This window comes from Crocodylus porosus, unplaced genomic scaffold (genome assembly GCF_001723895.1).
Source record: "Crocodylus porosus isolate Cpor-Errol unplaced genomic scaffold, CroPor_comp1, whole genome shotgun sequence".
Taxonomy (NCBI): domain Eukaryota; kingdom Metazoa; phylum Chordata; order Crocodylia; family Crocodylidae; genus Crocodylus; species Crocodylus porosus.
Window position 1 is genome coordinate 2,797,364 of NW_017728940.1, and position 22,346 is coordinate 2,819,709.

A 22,346-nucleotide genomic window follows, 5' to 3' on the forward strand; every position below is an offset into this window, starting at 1 on the left:
GGTCGAGGTCCTCAGGAAGTTAAAGGCCAAATAAAATTGGAGGCTTCTTGCCTGGGAGAAGCTCTTGCTAAATTTCAGAGACTTATCTCGTAGAAAGAAGAGATTTATACTCAAGATTATTCCATCCATTACATCCAGATGCCACGACTATCCTCTGCTCTCCTGTGTGAGAGCAATCTAAGTTTCACTGGGTTGCACTGTTAGAAGTGCCTCAGAAAAGTTCTCTGTCCAGACAACAATAGGCCTTGGCAGGCACCATCCTGGATCCCGAAAAGCCCAAGGGTCTTTAGCAGCTGCAGTGTATGTACTCGCACTCTTTGGGTGCGTTTATAAGGGACACAGCAATGCTGAGCTAGACACAGGACACTGAAGCAGAGCATGCAGGCTAGCACGTCTCAGCATATTGCCGCCTTGTGCTGTATAAACCTACACTGCTTGGCCATTGTTCTGAAATGGAAAGACAACATAAAACTATTAAAACCCAGGGACATGTGGGCAAAACTTGGGAGACGAGGCACTGTTGCAATCAAGGCACTAGGTAAATCATTGATGAATTTCAGCCCTTTGCAATATTCCTGTCTTTCGGATTCAAACGAGACAACGAAAAAAAAATGGCACAAGGGCTGGTTCTCCAATTTACTAATGAGCAGACACCCAGAGAGGCACCACCCCTCCAGGTGAACTGGCCACCCCTCAGATAGAGCTCGACAAGGCAGGCAAGAAATATCAGGCTGCATGAGCTTTCCTGTCGGTACTGCCAGGTTTGTGGTTAGTCTCAAGGAAACAGACACTTCCTAAAAAGAGGGAAGACCTGCTAAGGAAATGCTCCCCATTTGTTGCCCAACATTTCAATGGTTATACTTGAGCCATACGTTACGATGGCTTCCAGACTTTGTTAAGATTTAATAAATGTATTTAATCTTCCTAAACAGAGGTAACCAGAAAAACAGCAAGGTATGTTTTAGTCAGGGTCAACCTAGATGCAGCAAGTTAAGATACTGCATCTCCTAGATCACCCAGTTTCCAAAGAATGCGGTAACTGGCTACTCTGCAAGATCTTCCAAGCCCTTAGGAAGGAGCCCAGAGGTTTTCAAACATGCAAAGAGCCCCACAACTGTACTTTTATAAAAGGCATTTATATGCAACTTGGGAAAGTTTATTTGACTAATAGCAGGGACTTAGGACTCCTCATGGACCAATTTTGAGGTGAACAGAGAAGAAAAATATAACGCTTAGCTTCTATGGGGGATCTGCCTCCAGCCCTCTCAGTCAAGAACCCCTGCAAAAAAGTCACGGCAAGAGGGCTGGCCAACACACACTTGCAAGGCCCTCCCACATTACTGGTCCAGGATATGGTTGTTTGAGTCACTGTCTGATGCATTTCCCATTTTAAAAGACTAGGCAAGGAGTGCAGATCTTGAAGCTATGATTACCAATCCCCTTTGCATTAAAGAAGATGGTGAATTCTAGCATACACCTGGAAAACAGTGCATCCTGGGGTGCACCTGGCTCTGGGAGGGTAAGGACCAACTGATTCTCTTATGCTTCAGAGGATTTACTGGTAAACTCAGAAAGACAAAAGGTTGCAAAGAGGTTTGGCTGAAATGGCAGGCTGACAACTGCAGAAAGCGGCCACAGATGCAAGACCTGTACCAAGCCAGGCTCTGGGTGCTGCAGTGCATGTCAGAAGCTAATTGATGCCTTAAAATTCAGGCCTCTAACAAGATGCAGCTCCCACTTTCCCAAACCACCCCACCCCCATACCACAAATGGAAATCCTCTTTCAGCCATTTGAAGAAGGTGAACTTGAAAAAAGGGTTCATGGAGAAACCACGTTTCACTATAGCATATAAAGCACACTTCCATTTGGTTGTGTGCAGGAGAAGCCACTAATTCCTATGATCTGAATCAAAAGGAGCCCATTGTCTTCATGAATCCTTCTAGCATTAGTCTACTAAACATGACTCCCTCCAGTTCAGCATCAGGACAGTTTCCTGAATTGCTTTCATGCCTTTCACTTTCCCTATGTTCTAAGCCAGAAGATGGGTCACATGGCAGGATCTGTAGAGTCGAAAGAAACATGCTATGGAAAAAAGATTCTTTCCTACACCTCAGAACAACTTCCTTGTAGCCACTCGGGGGCCAAATGGAACCAACCAGATGATAAGAGGAAAAATATTCCAAAAAACATACCCCATTGAGCTATCAAACTTAGAGTCCTTTCAGCATTTGTGTAACATTATTTGCCCCTGCAATTCAAAATCTTAGTTTGAAGGGCATACCCACAAACTGGATTTTCTATTGAAGAAAGCAAAAATAATTTCTGGTATGTACACAGCTCATCCTCCTTTGACCAAGCCAGCTGCCACTTGTGAAGAAGCTTCAGCCTCATGCTCAAGGGGAGGAGAAAACATCACTTCTACCTCTCACTAATTTGGAGTAACCAAATCACTAACAAAACAGATTTCAACAAACCAAACTTTTATTCTGAGCCACTGACATGGCTCTGTTTGGGCAGGTCATCCAGGATTTTGAAGGGGTGATTTTCAACTCTCCTCACTGGTCCAGGACATTTAAACCCGAGGTAGAACTCCTTTTGCTCAGTATGAGCCAGGGGACTGAATGTTAGTCAGACACATTTACAAACTATGCAAGTGCCTGAGTGCTTAAGGCAAACTTAGCAAGCAGATATGGGGTGCAGATGATACAGTCCTCCCCTGCTTGCAGTGGAAGGGACGACCTACAATGGATCTTCTTAACTCCGTGACCTAAACAAAAGTATTTTTTGCCAACTATTCAGTCCAATTGTACTAAAGGAGCACAATCAGCAATGCAATGATCCACTGACAAAGAAAAGACACTAGATTTTTAACCAAGAAGTCTAGCGATGAGCAGAACTGGAATACAAAAGACCCCACAAGGTCAGAGGCTGCTGTGAGTGCAATTCAGTGCCTTTCCCCAAGCTGGAACATCTAGGCCACAGTATTCAAGGGATACCATGATATCTGCTAGTTATTTAAGTTACACAGTCTCTGGAGGAAAGCTACATGGCTTAGGAGTCTCCAGCATCCCGGCTTCCGCCTGCAGTACCACCAGTGCTAATGTATCCTACTGCACCTCTGCTTGTTCATTCGTTCACAGACACGCTCACCACTCACCGGTAGGCTGGAGGGTCTGGACTGAAGATTCAAGTTCATATCTTCTTGTCCTTTACTGGAAGCCATTGAAGGGGCAGATGATGCCTGTGACCCAAATGAGTCTTGAGATAACTCCTGAAACACACAAGGTAACACAGCACAGAAGTGAGACATGGGCTCTGTTATGAATTCATAAGCAGGAAGGTTTGTGTACCACTCAAGTACATTTGTCCAAAATGGGGAAGAGAAACCAAGTTACCACCAGCCCACACCACCCAGGGGACAAGGCGAGCAATGGACAACTAAGCCAAGCTAACTGCCTAGACCAAAGATGATTCGGTACTAGAAGATGAAGCATAAAACAGTATTTCTCTAACACTTTCATACTACACTCCTGTTACGTAAACTCTTAAACTTCCTGATGTCACAGCTTTCCTGTGGCAGTTACAGGGCTTTTCATTTTTTAACCTGCATCATTTACTCATGTAATTAAGTTCACAATAGAAAGGTGAAATTTGTCATCTGTAGGAATGTTTCTAGACAACTACATACAGAAACATCCTACTGTTAGCAAGATCAAATGAAAATAAATTCACCTGAATGCAGCACACCTTGCTGTCTGATTTTAACTGGTGCCATTTCTTTGCTTTTAAGTGCAGGGCAGGGCTTCACACTGAACACCTAACCTAGCCCATTCCCATGCATTTTTCTCTAGGTCATTTTGCAGGCTATTCTGCCTTTTATTTGCTTTACAATTTTGTTAGTTTACAGGGGGAAACCGCACCCAAGCAGCAAAGCAGCTACTCAGTGTTTCCTTTGCATGATTATAAAAAGCTTTGAGAAAAATCTCACACGAATCTTGGTCTGGGCTCCCAGAGCAGCAGGAAGTATAATTCCTTGAAATGCTCTGCCATGGTGATAAGCACAGTAGGTCTGCGTACCACGTGGAGACACTCCATACCCCCCCAGTTTGAAAGCCATTCAAATCAGGAGCCTTTTAGATTGGCAGTGCCAACGTCCTGCATTTGTGATCTTGAAGACACTCTCTACACGGCCCTGCTCGTTTCTCCATCACAGCTGGGAGACATGGAACTAGTCCCAGCGAGGAAGGTTGTACATTTAGTAGTTCAAACAATTCAGTTTGCATGTTTACAGAGCGTTTCAGTGGTTTTGAATACCGAGAAAACCAATTTATGCAAACCCTATAGGAGCAGACAGACTGTGGGAGAAGGCCTACCTGAGGAGGTGGGAATCGTTGCTGGGAGTATGCAGACTGCTGCTGCTGCTGCTGTGGTTGTGACTGAGGGTATGAAGAGGACTGCTGAGAGAGAGCTGAGGATGCTGTCTGTGGAGTCTGCTGCTGCTGGTAGGGTGACTGTGACTGCTGCTGGGTGTAAGGGGGCTGACTTGGTTGATGCTGCTGGGCTGTGGATGGCTGCTGAGGATACGGAGATGGGGACTGTTGATGCTGTGGCTGGGACTGCTGCTGGGAGTACGCAGGCTGGGATGACTGAAGCTGCGGAGGCTGAGACTGAGGCTGCTGTTGCTGCTGATAAGAAGGCTGGGTGTGAGGGGTCTGGGATGGGGGCTGCTGAGAATATGGAGGCTGCTGCTGTTGGGAGTGAGGACCTTGCTGGTTGTAATATGGAGTCTGGCTCTGCTGCCCATATGCACTGGGGCCCTGCTGTCCGTAAGGAGGAATCTACAAGAGAGGAGAGCAGAGTTCCAGAACACAAGAGCATGGCTGAGGAGAAGCTTCTGCAGAAACCCAGAGAGGACAGTTAACTGGGAAGATAATGGAAATACAGCTGCCCACTTAAATAAGCACCAGAAAAAGATCACTAGTGGGCCAGATTCCTTCTGGGAGATCTTTACAACCCACAAAGACTTAGTTGCAGTACTGACTTGACCAACCATCAAAAGATGGAGGGCTTGCTTCCACGGTAGGCTTTTATATGCTGCAAAAGTTCAACAGGAGCTGCTTGGACCAAGCAGCCAACTAGCCCTGGAGTGGAAGTTTATACTGCTCCAAGTGGCAGCTGTATCTCCAAGTTAAAAGTTTCATGGAGGCAATGTTTTAATCCATTAGCTGAGAGGTTCCCAACCTGCAGGCTGCAGCCCAAAGGTTGGCTGCCAGACCAGAAGTGACCGGCATACTGCAGACCAGCAACCAACCCTTTTTTATACTCAGCATAGAAAAGAGTTGGCTGCTGGTCACTTCTGGTCTACAGTATGCTGGTCCGCAGTTTGCCGATCCATGGTCACTTTTGGTCCGCGATCTAAAAAAGGTGGGAACAACTGCATCAGCTATCCCCCACCCACCCTCATCTCTTCCCCTCCTCCCCCATTTTAATACTAAAGAGCCACTCTCACCTCTCCAGAAAGCAAGGACTGCACAAAGCCTGTCCACAACATAGGGAACCAGGCTACATTATAATACACAGTCTAAACAAAAATGCCATTTTTTGCCTCAATAACTGTTGATGGGACAGAACTGAATGTAAAGATGGGTTCCTTTTGCACAGACAATAGCAAGCCACATTTCAAGATTTCATTCAACTTCTAGCCAGGGAACAGGAGGCTACAGCGGGGAGGGGCTGAGGGGCTGCATGCTCTACCTGCTGTGCATACGAGATGCTGCCCATTGCACTTTGCGTCCTGCCTTGCATTGCCATTGGATATCTCTGGGGAGTCTGTGGCCCATATGGCTGTCCTGGATATCCATGTCCTTGCTGCGGCCCTGACTGAGGTCCCTGCTGCTGTGCGTATGGGTTACTTCCTCCATATGGCTGAGGTCTCATCTTCCCCATCTGATCCATTGGGCTTGATGGCTGCAAAGTAAGTTATGACACATGAGCTATATTTTGCTGGTGTAGAAAAGATTTCCCAAACGATCCTTCCACCCAAACAGCCATGAAGAAAGTGGTCAGCAGGAAAGGGCATAGCAAAGCTTCCAGCTGGCCCGCATCTCCTCAGCTAATGAATTGTTAGCCGTCACATTATAAAACACAGCATCAGTTGAGGAGAGGCAGCCATACTGGCCCTACAGAGACTCCCACCGCACTTCCCCAACTCGGAGGAATCTCTGCCACCTCAGCTGAGGCCTGCAGACACGAAGGGGTGGGAAAGTCATTAGGACAAACGAAGACCAGTTTCTAAATCTGACTAAGGGACCAAAGAGCAGTTGTTTCACAGAAGCCGCAAAAGGGTTTTTGCCCACACCATGAAGCAGTTTGGGGCTGCGTGTATTTAAATAATTAAATTTGGCGCAAAACGATACGTTAACGCGATACTACAGTTTAAAATGTGAATGCACAGAAGTCAAGATGTTATGGTTCCTACAACAGTACCCCCTTGAGCAAAGCAGGTTTGGGTCTCTCTCTCAATGCAAAAATATTGCACTTGTGCATTTAAATTCAGCTGCATCGTTAACACTAACCCAACAGTTTAGTTCAGTGCACGGTGCTAGGGGTGCACAGCGATGCCTGCGAAAGCTGCAGGCAGGTGCGTTCTTAGCATGCATCTTTACACGTGTGCTTCGTGTCGCTTTTTGATGCTTCTTTCTAAAGCAGCTTTCTTCACACATGTAACAAACCGTTATTAGCTATGAGGGCCAAGCCCAGAGCCAAGAGTACAATTTTACAATCAAAGTCTGCAAAAATTACGCAAGTACATGGTTTGTTTTTTTTCCAGGTTTGCTGTAAGCGCACACTCTTGAAATAACTTAAGCAAGAGAAAAGTTGGAAAAAAATGCAATTTTACTCACACTTTCTAAACGCGTTATCTCTGCACGAAGAAAAAGGCATAAGAAATGTCAGCCTAATTTCCCTCAAAATACAGTCTGCAAATGAAAGCAGCTCCTCAGCTTAACCGAAGGCAGCACTAAAGACAGACTTTAGATAAGGTCCTTCATATTAAGGGTTTTGCTCATGTGAAATCGGGTGGCACCAGAATCCACGCACGATCTTCAAGCTTCATTGCTCTGGACCAGGAATCTGGATTTAGGAGAAACTGGCTGATTGTCTCCTGATGGCTAACAAGGGACCCTCTTTATCTCCCCCAGCCCATGCCCTGAGCAGGCCGTGTTTGGTATTCCTACTGCTTCACCTTCTCGCTGCAGTCAGGTGTTTGAGGAGTGGCACTACAGGCCTGCACATGCAGGTTTTGCGCAGCTCCTGACGCAAGCTGAAGGAAGCCCACAAGCCACACCAGCACTGCAATTATGCATGAGGAATCCACCCTCCCCTAGAAATGTTCACACACTACAGTACACTTCAGACAGCTCCACTCAGGTGGGCACAAGTCTAGTTTTAAGATGGAACTCATCGAATGGAAATTAACTTGATTTAAAGGATCCCATCCCCAATACCTAGTTTAAAGCAGCCTGGACACTATGCCACTGCAGGTAAGGCATCTTGTAAAACGCCCAGGGTAGGAATTAAAGGGCCCAGTGTTATGTGTATAGGTTAATTTTTTTCCCCCCCTATCACTAGCTACATTATAAAGCACCCCCCTGCAATCCCAAACACACATACATAGAGGTATAAACTCCTATTTGTGCCAGATCTATACAGGGTTGCTTAGGGGAAAAAAAAGTTTGGGCAAATGGATGAAAGGCATGAAGACAGTTAAGCAAGTTTAAGCCCCACGTGGATGCTTCTATTCAGATGTACCGCGGTCTCAGCTTGCTGGCGCTCAGAAGTGAGCAGCGGCGATCCAAACCACTTTGTTCTGGAACAGGTACAACCATGAGGTTTAAGCATGCCTTAACACATGCGCATTGTCTTCACACCATCCACTGACCTGCCCTCACTTTTCTTGGTGTCTGTAGACATAGGACTTTGGATTATTGTCATCATCTCCGTACTAACATTTTCTCCTTTAATACATGACGTGCTACTGTAAGGATCATTTCCCTGACCTGTTATTTCAAACCAAGTCAATCTCTGGTTTAATCCTTTCATATTCCTCTCTTTTCACCTGATCAGTTCAAATGTCTCATCACTGACTCCATACTTCTCCTTTCCTACTTTGCTTTTCCCATCTTATCACCACCTTTTCCCACTCTGCCAGTGCCACCAGCCTTTCACACATGCCTCAGTGCTTTAAAAGGAAAGCCCACGTGCCGAGTCCGAGGCATAGAGCTCCTTTTTCCTATAATCACCTGCAAAGCTACCACTACTTCCACCCACTTTCAAATCCCTCCTGTAGGATGCACTTCTGCCCTAACTCCTAACAGTAAGAATGAGGAGCGATCGGAAATGGTTCGTACAGTCCATGAAAAAGTGACTTTGTAGTCCCAAGATGTGACAAAAATCACCCCCTCAACCACTTGGACTAGGAATACAGTGCGCATCTTTAGACAAAGCTCCTCTGGGACTTGGCCTCTTATTTGGAAGCATCTGTCACACTATGACCCCTACCAGGAGTCAAAAAGGAAGTCTGATGGCTCGAGAGGCTTTGCACCCCAAACCTTCCTTGGTTACTGTTCTTTTAACCTGAACGAGCCCCATTCAACTTCTGCAAAAAGGAAAAATAGAATATATGCATCCGATGCCTGTAATCCAAAAGGCAAACCCGCATCCTCCTGCTTTGTGGTATGCCTTCACGCTGATACAGCACGTCTGCTGTGGGAGATTTGGAGGGAGGAGGCTGAGCATCTCTTTCACTGATAGGGCTTTAACTGCCCTAACCCCAACCGTCTTCCTCTAGTCGAAGAAGTGAACATCAGGGTCCATCTCCATTCTTACGTAATTTAACAACATGGGCTTCAAGAAGAGAACAGGCAGGGCTGAAAGAACAGCACGGTGCCTAGCCAACTAAATGCTGGGCAAGAGTTTGGGAGGGATGGGCTATAGATCCTTTGTATATGGGTGTTATACGAGATGGGAAAAGCCAAGAGGAAGTGATGCCTGTTCACTTGCAAGAACACTTCAGGATAAATACGGAAATGCCAAACCCCAACTGCTAAAAGGCTGGGGATTCTTCTCTGGACTGACACATGGGAAATCCTTTCAATGGGAAACCACAGGAGTAGATTACTGTGATTACACTTCAAAAGCAAAGGCCCTGCCACAGGGAGACATAAGTGAGAGAGAAGCATTGCTCCTTGATCAGTGAAGTCCAGACCCCCTGCGTTCACACAAACCAGAGAAAGAACAGAGGCAGAGGCAATCTCAGGATCTCTGCTCTTTAATAGCACTTTCCAAGTACCCAAACTTGACAAGTTTGAGTCCTGTCCCCTGCCAAAATTCCAAAGACATCAAAGTGGCTGGATTTTGGTACATGCAACAAAGCCCACAATAAACCAGTCTTCCAGAAATAAGAGTTGATTGTTCAAATTTGGTCTAAGAAAGACTGCTCGGAGGCACCAGCCCAACGCAATCCGACACTGCCAAGCTCTAAAGCCCTCCAAAAGCTAGATATACAATGGGAAGTGTGACGGGCCCTTTGATGAAACAGCACCACAAAAGGTAGTTACCCTAATCCACCTCACAGCTACTAGGGCAAAACAGCTTTCCACTTGTAAAAACAGAAACAGCATTCAAAAATAGTATCAGCTGGTCGGGAGTGATGCTCAAAATACAGATGAAGTGGAAGGCAACGGGCAAAACTTTTCTAAAGGGTCTAGGTAGGTACAAGAGTAACACACAATTCTGCCAGAAAACCAAGATTTTAGAATAAAAATAAAATAAAGAGCGACTTGTTACCTAAAATAAAGGCAGCACTTAGGGGCAGAGCAGAGCTACATGAATGAATGAAAGGTCAGTCCCACTGCGAGACAGGATGGTAAAGAGCAACGGTGACACGCTGTCCGCAGCCAGATGTAGCCCAGCGATCCGCGCGACGGTTTATTACACAGCGATATTTCACTGCGGGGAAGGACGGGGCACCAAGAGGAAGGCAAGTTTTTTTCCCCCTGAACTTGCTAATTGTGCAATTCCTCTAACAGCATCACTCAGTTATTAGGCAGCGCCTGCATAAGCCAGAATCGGTTTCCTTGGAACGCAAGGTCTCACCTTGGATCCAGAATTTCTTTCTTCCCAGATCTGGTGTCCGTTTTTTGCAATTAAAAAAAAATAATAATAATCAAGAGCATCACTGGCTGTTTAACCGAGAGAAGCCTTAATTGATTCCCACAGTAATTAACCTGCATTTTACCTCCGAGAGTGGTAGTTAAGGAAGTCGGCACTGCTATTTATAACTCATCTCAAATTGAGGGCAGACTGCCTAAAATCTAACACATCCCAGCTGTACTCCTGTTTGAACTGGGGCCAAGGGAATTTTTTAAAGCAATCTTGGCACTGAATGAATGACACCAACAGTATGAGAGCGCGTGTGGTTGTGTTGTGGTGACGTAGCACTGGAGGTGGAATGGGAAGGGGGGCCAAGCGCTGTAATCCCTCTCCCGAGCGTGCTCGCGGTTCGCGGGCCCCAGCCCAACGGGCCCTGCACGGCGAGGCAGGAGCCGCCCACTGAGAACCAAACACAGGAAATGTCTTTTCCTGTGGAACGCCTTGAAGTGAGAAGCACATGGCTAATCTGCATAAAAGCAAAGCCACGCCGCCCCTGCCAGGAAGGTTACTGCTCGTAATCTCTGGCCATGAGGCTGGCTGCCTGAGAGGACTTGGACCTGCGCCTGATAACCCAGAAAGAGCCGAGAGAACAGATGGGCAAGGACCCCGGCAGAAAACAGCACCGCGTCACGTGCCTCACCACATGGCCCTGCGAGCACAAACTATTGTTTGGCTGCTGAGCTCCTGTACAAAGACGGTTCAGGCCGTTCGGTTCCTGTGAATTCAGGGGGAAGCAGCAGCTGTTCCCGCAGCTTCTCCTATTGGACCCCACCACGTTCGAGCTGGTTGGAGGACAGGGACCACCGAACCCCAGGGACCTGAAAGCCACCAAACAGAGGAAAGCTCTCACCAACAAAACCCTGATTAACACTGTTCTGCGCGCTCGCAGATGCAGCTTCCATCAGCTCCCCACGGCTGAGCCCAGATGGGATTGCACAGTACTGACAGAAAGAAATTAGATTTCTGTTCAGAAGACTGTCCTCTTTCCCCCCCCCCTTTCTATCCCCCCTCGGCTGCAAGCATCGCATTACCCAGGCACAAAGGCACAACCAGTCTCTGGTACTAGAGAAATCAGAAAGCAGGTTGTTTTATCCTCACTGTCAGGCCTAAATTAATACAGGAGATGATCAAGGAGAAATATCAATTTCTCACTCAGAAACCTGCCACCTCTTCTGCATTTATGCGTGGAGGGGATTTTATCTACCTATTGGGATTTAGCTGTTTAGACTGACAAATGGGCCAGGCTCCCAGGAACTTTTAAGTATGTGGCTTTTTCTCAAATCTACAAGTGTGCAAAAACAACCAGCTAGTGATGGGGACCTCAACTGCCCAAAAGTGGCAACACCTATGGCACTGTTGACATGAACAGGATACAGAATCAGCAGCTTTATGCTTTCACTTTCCAGTGCCTTCTACCCATTCAGGGACAATGGGCCACATTATCCCAAGGCACAGAAAAAGACAAATGCATCCTGATCAGCTGGCAAGCGAAGGATCACTCAGAACGTAAAGAGAATTTGGCACTTTGAATTCACGCAGTCAGTTGGTACACCTTGACCCCAGACGGGTTCTCAACTGCACGACAAAACCGTCTCAAATACAAACACAGTCCTAAGTTTGGGAGATACGCAAACTTCTCTTTTGCGGCAGCTAGTTCTAGTTTCATACATTACATTTAACAAGCATCATCACGGGCTGATGTCACACAAAAAAAACTCTGTCCTTCCTTTCCTTTTTCGTGCCCCCGTGACAAGGCGTTTAGCAGAGCTCGCAGATGCGTTGGAATCCGGCAGGCTGCGCTGGGAGCCTACAAACATCTCTGAAAGGTCCCCAGATTCGAGAAGGCCGTTGCATCTAACCCTAGCAAGGAGATCCTACATGTTCGGTAAACCTGATGCGGCAAGACCAGTCTCTACAAGTGCTTCCTAGCTTGGAAAAAAAAACCAAAAAACAAAACATTAAGACACCCTGGAAAGACCACTACAAGTCAATGTACCAGTGCATCATAACAAGCCAGACATGGGAAGATCTCAATACACTAGTCCCGTTTCATATTAGAGGGGCATAATGATATCCAAGTGGCAGGTATAGAAGGAACAGGCACCCATCAGCAGAACATGATGCATGAAAGAGCGGATCATGGCCTGGCCCGTCAACTGGCATCACTTTAACTATAAACATTTATACCAACTAAGCAGCTGGCCCAAGGAATTCAGAGGCAGATGGGCACTTCCCGCCTTTCCCAGTGTGCCAACTGCACCGCTACACGATCCTGGTAGAAAAACAGGGAGTTAGCATTCAACTTGGCTTTTAGTGTCTGCTCGCTCTCCCATGGCTTCACCAACCGGTATTTCACAAGCTCTCTGCAGCACCTAAGCCAACTTTTAGTTCTTCCCCAACCAGACAGTGAAAAGTTCAAGCTGAAAAGTCAGAGGAAATGAAAGAGCGCTCCCATTCATCAGTAAACAGGGTTCACCTGCTACCTAGAAGCACTTGCACCTGCTCTATTTGAGGTGTAACCGGTTGTGTTGAGGTCAGTATCCCAGTGTGAACTCCATACCTCCCATCACCTTCTGAAAGACTAGTGCAGTGTATCACAGGGCATAATTCATCACCACTCTTTAAAACAAGCTCGTCTCTTCTAGAAGGATAGACGATTGAAATAAATAGAATTTAGTTTAAAATCTTCCAATATACAAGATGTTTCAAAAGAGTATCCGACTTCTGGAAGCCCCTTAGAAGGAACCGCTGCACTTATTCTGATAAATGTTGCAATCAAGTTTCCTGTAGGAGCAGATAAGATGCACCATGGACATGTTTTTTTCATATTACCAAGCACAAGCAAAGCTGACATTTCCTCAAATTGTTGGAAGGCTCAGGAAAGGGAAGCCGGCGAGCCCCCTCGCAGTCCCAAAGTTCCCCACTGTCTTTCCCGTGAGCTTAAATCTCATGAATGAGAGTAGTTTTGAGAAGGCACGAGTCCACACGCCCAAAACACCCCACATCTGATGCTGCCAAGAGCCATTCGGGATTCCTAGACCTACACAAACACACAGGAGACCAAACTCCTTTTTACAGGCTACTGGCAGGAGGGAGGGGGAAAAACCCCAACCTGACAAATTAAAGAATACAAGAAACCTGGTTCAAATCTGAGCCAGTGAACTAGAAGTGAAAGTCTCATCTCTCACTACCAGTCATAAAAGCAGATTAGTTACTAGTGGTCACCAGAGCATTTCAGCATGTGGCCTCTGCCTAATAGGCTTCACTCACATAACTAGAGGAAACCCAAGTTTTTATTCTTTTTGATAGACCAGAAATGGATGCAGCATATTTTCTACTCCTCTGCCAACAACACACAGACCTCAAGAAGCTGAAGAATTGTACTCATCACGCACTGACAACAAAGGAGAAAGCAGCGCTTCGTACAGCACCCCCCTCCGCTGCCAGCGAGGAGTGTTCAGGTCTCTCCCAGATGTACAATCACAGCTGTTGGTGGCACGGAGGGAACTCTTCAAATTTGTCACATTAACCACATCACCTTTGCCGAGAGAGCCCAACCCACGCGGGAGAGAAACAGCCCTGCTAGTAATGTGCGCACCTTCATCAGGGGAAACTTTTCTGAGCTGCTGCTCAAGCTGGAAGAAACCAGGGACTCCCCTGCACAGCAGATCCAGGCTGTCAAATGTCAGGCTTCTCCCAGATCTTCTCCCTGGCCTGTGACATTTCCAACCTTTCTAAACAGGCCACCAAGTTTTGCTTAACAAAGCTCCAAGATTTCCTCCTCACCCAGTAAATCACTCGGTAACACACAGCCCCTGCACTTCTCACGCCGCATGACTTTAGTAGCTGCACCACTCCCTCATCCCCATCACGGCTACTGCCATATCCAGTGACGACTTGCAGTCAAGTTTTCTGTTAACCTGCAGTTTCCATGGACCCACATATTAGATTACTAGGGTATCTTCCCATCATACCTAAAAAACCAGTGTTGCAAGGTAAGCTTTGCAGCCTGGGTATTAGGACAGCAATTCTTCCTTGTTTCAAGTAGATGCAGCGCTTGTAAAGATGCCAGATGGACAGGCCCAGCCTTGCCTGCACTGGCTGGGTAAATATGGGAGTCTACCATACTAATTGTGAAGCATAAAAACAGCATGAGGGACAAGAGACAGAAAAACCCTTCTCTCTCGAGCTGAGCCTCACACTTTTGCACCGTCTAACACCCTTATTTAAAGGTGTTCAGTACACCCCCAGGCAGAAAATACACACAACTGGCAAAACTGGATGTATGAAAAAAAAATCTAGCGTGACAGTGGGAACAAGGTTTGACATCTAAGATGTTTCAAAAGAGTCCTTGCACAAATAGTTGAGTCTGCCGACGGATCTCTAAACTGAAAGGAAAAGGGAGAAAAATCCCAAACTTGCGTGCTGTCCGATGCGCCCCCACAATGCTCTCTACTGATGATTGTCCACACCTTGCCAGGTCAGAAGAACAAAAAAACAAAAAGAGGATAAGGCACATTTCTACTGTCTAACTAAAGGCTGAGATTCTTTCATGAATGCCTACAAGGTTGGTTTCCAGCAAAGGCAAATTGGAAAGTTTAAAGCTATTGCTTTTGTCACTATGCCAAGCTGCCAACTTCTATAAGCTAATTCGGATGGTCAGTAAAAGTTGCGGTTGTTCAGAAGCGGGTATCAGCTGGTGAAACTTTCTGATGCTCTTGTAGATAGACGGCAGGTGTCAAGTGAGCGTCTTGATATTTAAGATGTGAGCTCCTTCAGTAGTTGCAGACACCAAAAACTGAACAAGATTAGGATGTTCTGGTACAGATGCAAATCACTTCCTCTCACAGGACACGTTCACGTAACTAGTCACGCATTTCACCCCAACGCATCTCAGGCCTTCAGTCACCTTGACTGACATGCAGCTCAGCCCCTCCACTCTAAGTCACCCACAGATTCCTCCCTTCCAAAAAAAGTCATCCAAGATAACTTCACAGGAAACACTGTCAGGAAACACAAAAATGTCAAGGTGCTCCCCTTCCCAAAGGAAAGCCAACTAACTTCCTTCCTGGACATTAAACAAGGTTCCAAATTTAACCAGCGTCCTATGCCCCCCACCATAAATCAACTGGAAACGGGTTAACAGAGACAACATTTTTTACTGTGACATTTTATACCAGCCCCATCGTACAGAAGAGATAATAAAAAGGCTCACATGTTGGTTAAGTCCCATTCCCAGAGTAGAACAATAGTCAAAGAAGTATCTTTCAAACTGGAAGAATGTCAAGGTCAAACCTTCACCCGAGCACTGAGGCTCGCTTTAGTTAAGGCAACACCTAGCCAGGTTTCACTCCCCAGCCCCAGCAAGTTAATGGTAGGGCAGGCTTCAGCACAAGCCTGGAGTGAGACTTGAAGCCTCTGGACCCACAGTGAGATGCTTTCCCCACTCTCCAAAATGAGGTGAAGAAGGGCAGAAACAGCTCTATCCCTCGTCCCCTCTCACCGAGTGAGGACGGGACCAACGCCCGTTCAAGTTGCATCACAGAGCAGTGCTGGAGTCTTGCCCAAATCACCTTGCATCATAAAGCATTCTCTGGATGTCAAACAGACCTTAAAGCACCCCCAAAAGGTGGCCAACATGTATGTTCAAACAGCTACAGCGAGCCATAAGCCACCAGTCATCATTAGCCATCTGGTTCCCTATAACCCAGCTCCTCATCCCAAACGAGCAAGACTGGGCACGGGCACAGGACACCCGCAGCTACTAAAAAGTGCTGGTGCTAGAAGTCTTCAGGCCTGCACGGAGTACACAGAACACAGGTTTCCAAAACCAAGTTATCGGTAATTTAGTTAACCCGTTATGAGCTCTCTGCACATGGGAACCTGACAGGCTCCAGCATCCGTCAGGTTTTCCCTTCCTCCTCTACACCACTTTTCTGCCACACGGACACAGAGAAACTTGCATGCGAGTCAGCACACACCCCCATGCAAAGACAGGCAGAATCGGTGGTCTGCACGCATGGTATGGAGAAAAATTAGGTTGGGTTCATGCGTCCCTACACAACCTAGAAGGTCTGCTGGGAAGTGGTTAGAAAAAATAAAAATCCCCATTTTCCACCCCCTTCCCACTTGGAAGCAATGGAGAAAGGGGTGCTCAAACTTTAGCCAGGAAAAAATGATGTTGCCGACTTCATATGAGCTTCAGGGCTCCAACCAACTTGTGAGGAGGTAAAAATGGTCTCTGGCTAAAGTGCAGAGCAGTCAGGAGATGGGTCCTGTCTATGCCAGTCTTTGTGACTGTTCACAGCCAGCTTTTACTTCTGCCTCACAGTTTTCTCACCCATAAAGGGATACTACGTCCCTGCAAATTTCCAAGCACCTGGGAAAATTATTATTAGAAGTCTGCAGATCTGAAAAGGGGGAGAGGGATTTTGTTGTTTGAAATCAGGATAAAAAAGGTGGATGAATGCATTGCCCAATGAGGGGATTCAAATGACCGCCTACAAGGAAAGAACAGGAACAACCTACCTTGCGCAGGGTGCTGGGAGGCTTAGTTTGCAGCATTTTAAATCTATAAGGGCCCTCAGCAATCTCAGCCCTATAGAAATGCACGGCACTGCAATGTGGAAGATGCAGCCACGCTCAACTGTAAGAGAGGTACAGTTGTCGGAGGCTACCTCATCCCAGCATGCTGTGCTCCATCTTGCCCACAGCATGCTGGGACTTGTAGTACCCATAAGCGATTGCATTGCCTTTATTTTTGCCACGGCAAGACTGCCAAATATCTTCCGTTTTCAAGCCGTTTATAAAGCAACCACAGAGGAAGGCCAAAAAAGTGAGTAAAAGCTGGGAGGGGATAGCCGGTAAACTGCGAATACACATCTCCTGTCCCTTCATGCAATTAAGAGACTAGATATAAGGAACGAGGCACACAGCGGCAATAACCTGGCTGCTCCACGATGTAGCCCAGAATCCCACCCTCCCAGGCACTCCTGAAGACCAGGGATGGCCTAAAGTCACAGGATGCCGCTTTGCTCATCACGAGCAAGATCTCCATGGACAGATCCAAAAAGATAACGGGCATCCTGCTACTACTGAAGCCCCCACCCCCAGCTATCTTGCACAGAAGTTCCAACAAGGCCTGCAAGGCTGAAATCTTCTGCCTTTGCAAAGAAGGGAAAGAGAAAGCAAGCAGCTTCAGGATCACATAAGCAATAGCTCTGGATGCTCCACGAAGCCTCTAGTAGAAGACTTCTCCCACCCGACTCAGAAATGCCACTCATTATTACACCTCCTGGAAATCAAAGGCACCCAGAGTCAGGCAAGGAGGCCACCCATGCTTAGCAGCATCACAAACAGCAACCAATTCCCAGCATTTCTACCTAGGCAACCCATTTTCATCCTGAAAGCGGAGCTGCAGTCATGTCTATGCTGGGAAGGGAAGGGGTGGCTGGGGGAGGCACAGACACCATGTAGGCAAGAAACTCAAAACTGCAGCCAAGTTTGCCTCGTTTGAGAGCAGTACAGATACTCCAGCCTAGACTTGAATAAAAAAGAAGGCAGCACCAGACCAATTCAGATATGCTCCTCTTGGCAAGTCCTGTAAGAATCCCAGCTCTGCAGTGACACAGGTCCTTGAGCAGGCCACTAAAGATGTAAGTATGTGTCTTGGGGGGTTTTTTTGGTTTTTTGTTTGGGTTTTAATTATCAGCTCCGAATGCCAGGTTACAGCAATCCTGACGCCTAAATCTGCTATTTGTTTCTCTCCAGCCTTTCCTTCTGGCTTTGAGCTTCTATCCTCCCATCAGTCCAGACACAATGAGCTGCTTTTAAAAGCAAAAGTTGTAAACACTGGGAGCTGCTCTGCAAGTTAAAAGGGAAAGAGCGTGCTGGCTGCTGGTGAGCAGATACCAAAATTAACGCCTGTGCCAGCACCAGCAGGAGAGGAAGAACAGCCAACGCTGCAAACCCTTCACTGGTTTCAGAAACAGGTATAACAAGAAACCACAAGGCAAGTGGAATGAGAAGAGGAAAATGAGACATGACTATTACACCTTGACAGCAGTGACAACCCGTTGCAGTTTAATGTTCTGCATAGCGCGACCAAATTCCAAGCTAACATTAATACCTGCGCGCTACCCAGCACAAATATTATTGCCCTCCTGATGCAACGTGCTTTTAATGGGCATGGAGGCAGTCAATAAACCAGAAAACCAGCTTTCTGAGGCTCGCATTTCCGGGTACCGAGCACTCTCACACTAATGCATCTTATTAGCCTCAAGTTTTCCCCGCCCCCCCCCGCAAGTTGCATTAGCATAATGCTCAGCTCCACGCTCCCAAGTCACGGAGTGGGTGGGAAGCATGAACGGGTGATGCCGGCAGTCTTTTTGGATCAGAGAGCAGCACTGAACTGCACCGGCATATTCTACCGAGCTGCAATCACTTCATTTGATTTTACAACCCAACATCAAACCTGCGTATAACTTTTTCAAGGGGAAACCCCTTCTACAGTGCAAGGTAATCAAACCATCTCCAAGTGGAAACAAGCTTCTTCACTTCTGTCTTGAGACAGCACCTAAAAGATGCTCTCAAAGCATCCCTAAGGAGTACAGACAAGTGGGTAAACCCAGGTGGATTTGCCTGTTCCCTTCTAGCTGCTGCAGTCCTCTCTGGGCTCTCATCACTGACCGCTATGGTTGGATCTTTTCACCAGCTCCCCTTCCCCTGGAAAATGAAAATTAATTGGGTAGGACATTTTCCACAATGTTAAAGGACCTCTTTCTGCACTGCTACTGCTCGCCTACCTCAGTATCAGCAGACCATGGGTAGCATACTAATGCCAACTGGAGATTTTGCTTCCTGAGACCATCCACAGCTCCCCCTACCCCCACCCCCACAAAAAAAAAAAAAAAAAAAAAAAAAAAAAAAAAAAAAAGAGTTCTCCCTCGTTCAGGCCACAAGCAGCATTTCCAATCAGATGGTTTGTCCCAGAGCCTACACGGGCACTTGGTACAGGCTCCAGCACACTCCCAAAAGGAAAGGATGACCCTGCAGGTCAGACATTTGTCAGACCCGGTTTCCAAGTCCCTACTATGGCACAGGCGTCTTGCGTGACCCTGGGACCCATCGTTTTGTCCTGCTAGGCCTCCATGCTCAAGCTGTAACAGCGCTTCCCTACTTTACATAGGTGCCATGAGGATACATGCACAAACATTTGCAAGGGGCTAGCAATTGTTCCCTTCTAAGTACCCCACGCCTGGTCTATGCTTAAGCCCCTCTGCCCTGGGACTTCCAGGCACAGGCAGCAAAGCCACCACAACACCTGTATGTGCAGGCACAGAGACCCCCCCCCCCCAGCCGCAGAGCTGCCCAAACTCCAAGTGCACCCCGATAAGGCACCAGCTGCTGAAGCGACTATGACATGTGGCAGAAGGGGTGCCAGTGGCCAACACATCCCTTCTGCCCATTAGCCGGTCAGAGGCAGAAGTGAGGCTCCCCCAATGCGGGGGTGCTTTGGATGCAGGGGCACTCCAGTTTTGCCACCAAAAATCTGTACTGAAGACCAGGCCTTGAATATTTGTGTGATACAGGTGCAAGATATATCCAATACAGCCAGGTATGGTGTCTACTTCATTAGTTCTCTGGGGCCCTTCCAAGCAGTAAGGAACAGATACAAAAAGGTGACCAGACCACCAAGTCAATAGTAGGGGAAGGGACAAGGCAAATCTTCAGCCTGGCCAATGAGGTCTGGCCCAGGTACTTCTAGGGCCACTGTCGCAACATGCTGGCAGTTAAATGCAGTGCAGAAAGGCAATTTCTGCAATTGTATGGGCAAGCTGTTGATGTGCAAGCTTACTTAGCAAATTAGTCTTAACATGCAGGGCCTTCCATTTTATTAATAATGGTACCCAACACAGGTAAAAAAGTAACAAGGTGGTTTTTAAAACACGTAACGAACTCCAAAGCTTTTGCCACTTAAACACCTCTTCTGGAGAACCAAAATACTCTTCTTCAAACTATTCTGTGGCAAGGGAGCTCAGTACTAGAGTTTAATTATTGACATCAAGTTAATGAATACCAGATACTGCTCTAAGCTTGGGCAGGGTGCATAGTCCTACAGTCATTTGGACTTTAAATCCACCCTGATCGTCTCAGAGAACAAGGCACAAAGCAAAAAGGCAGAAAGGATCCTGATCAGTGAAACAAAACCAGGCTAACGGTGTGGGGCTGCCAAAGCCTGGCCTCCTGGAACAAGTTCATGTGTTAAGACAAGAACAACCAAGCTCCTTCAACAAAATCCTTCAGTGATCAGATATCTAAGGACAGATGTGTTAAATGGCAAGAAATCAGAAAAGAGTCCCCACAAGGAAAGTCAAGAGAGCCACCCAGCATGGGAATTCCTTCAGGAAGTTACTGTAATGGTGATAGAAGTGTCCTCCACTACTTAGGAACCTTACCAATGTTACCCACCAAAATACTGCCCGGTCTCAGTGTCAAATTGAGGAACAGAGCCAACTCCAAGGCCAGGTTTTACACCAATTTAATACTCTGCAGGAAAAAGGACCAAAAAAACCCTGTTCTTTCCTCGTAGACAAAAAAACCTCCATTCTCCCAACAAGTCACATGAACCTGGCTCTCCCGAGTGTCGTACAAGACCACGGAGTCCATGAAACATGGAGCACATGCTACTGTTATTTCACTGTGGACAAGTTAGGAGGTGGAGCGGTTGCTCAGGATCATTTCAGCAGCCTTGAAGTCAACTTCACTCCCTCAATCCCAGAGCCAGAACCAGCCTTTCCAAGGAGTTGCCTATATCCCTGCAATCACGTCCTGTCTCCTTCTAAGGTCTTGGCCGCTATGCTTTTTGCATTATTTCAATTATTGGCCTAAAAACCAGAGTTAAAGCATGGGCAGAGTTATATTAGCCGTGTGTGTGCTTGTACCTGTGTAAGAAACAGAAATCAGCTGGGAAAAGACATCGCTTTAGATCAGGCCTAAGCAAGATGGAATTACAGAGGATCCTCTGGAAGCAGACAGGATACCACTGAATTCCCCCGTGAAGTCTAGAACTAGAAACCAAACCTGCATCTACCCCCAAGGCGCCAGACCAGGACAGATCACTGTCCCAGGGACTCCATTCAATACTAAATCAATCCTAGTATTGAGATAATCCAGAAGTCTCAGCAACGTGTTCAGTGCATAAGAGAGGATTGAAAACACCACTAATTTTGCGAATTCAAGCATCTCCAAAGCTCAGGATGCTCCAGCCACCTAAACCTGGTCCCCTCTTGCCATCCGTAGGTGTTACCCAGGCACAAAGTAGCTTTATGTACACACAGAGGACACTTGCCAGACTCCTGGTACAAGAAGTCTTTTTTGACTACAAAAAAAAAAAAAAAAAAAAATCAGAAACATGTTGAGGACAAAGTAGAGGACGGCAGGAATGAAAACGAAATGGTGGTCGCCTGATTCAAACAAGCCAATGCCGCACGACACGGGAAAGCTGCGCTCTGTACTTACCCACCAGACTGTTAAACCTAGAAGACCAGTCTGGGACCCACGGGCCACGAACAGACCACTTTCTGGGTGCCCGCTGTGTGACATCTGGGGCTTGATACGCAGAAGTACGAAGCACCCGATTGCAAGAGGAGTGAGTAGGAGCCATGTGTACTCAGCACCTCTGCATTAAAACAATGTGCTGACAGCAAGCAGTTGGGCAGTCTTAATTCTACCGACACCCCCAGGGAAAGGTGGAAGAAAAAAAGACAAGCAGTGGCTAAATACTGGGGAAAGCCAAACTCATTTCCACCCCAGAGGTCACCCACTCTCAGGCTCATCAAGCAGCAGAGATGACACAGCCCAGCTTTTTTTGACATTAGTGTTCACTTATTCATTGGGCAGGCTGCCAGCTTCGCACTGACATCAGAAGGGGAAAGGTACTTTGCAGAAGTTCTGAGTCAAACCTGAACACAGTTTCACACAAAGAAAAGCTACTTCTATGACATCAGCCTCTCCTTGGGAAATTCCAGCAACCTCATGCAAACAATGGAAGAGTTACAGCTCCTAGAAAATACTCACAAGAAGTTTGGGTTGATTTTTTTTTTTTTTTTTAAATTAAAAGGCTACCAGCCTC

At 46.8% G+C, this 22,346-nt stretch overlaps 1 protein-coding gene across 1 annotated transcript in view; it reads right to left on the minus strand.

Annotated features, from left to right (window-relative positions):
- The window catches only part of ARID1A (AT-rich interaction domain 1A), a 96,781-nt gene that overhangs the window by 41,481 nt on the left and 32,954 nt on the right, over positions 1 to 22,346 (minus strand). Inside the window, exons 2-4 of the mRNA XM_019547991.1 lie at positions 5,756 to 5,968; positions 4,375 to 4,839; positions 3,159 to 3,272 (exon numbers count right to left, since the gene is read on the minus strand). Of these exons, the coding sequence (XP_019403536.1) occupies positions 3,159 to 3,272; positions 4,375 to 4,839; positions 5,756 to 5,956 (780 nt within the window). The 5' untranslated portion in view covers positions 5,957 to 5,968. The remainder of the gene's footprint in view (positions 1 to 3,158; positions 3,273 to 4,374; positions 4,840 to 5,755; positions 5,969 to 22,346) is intronic.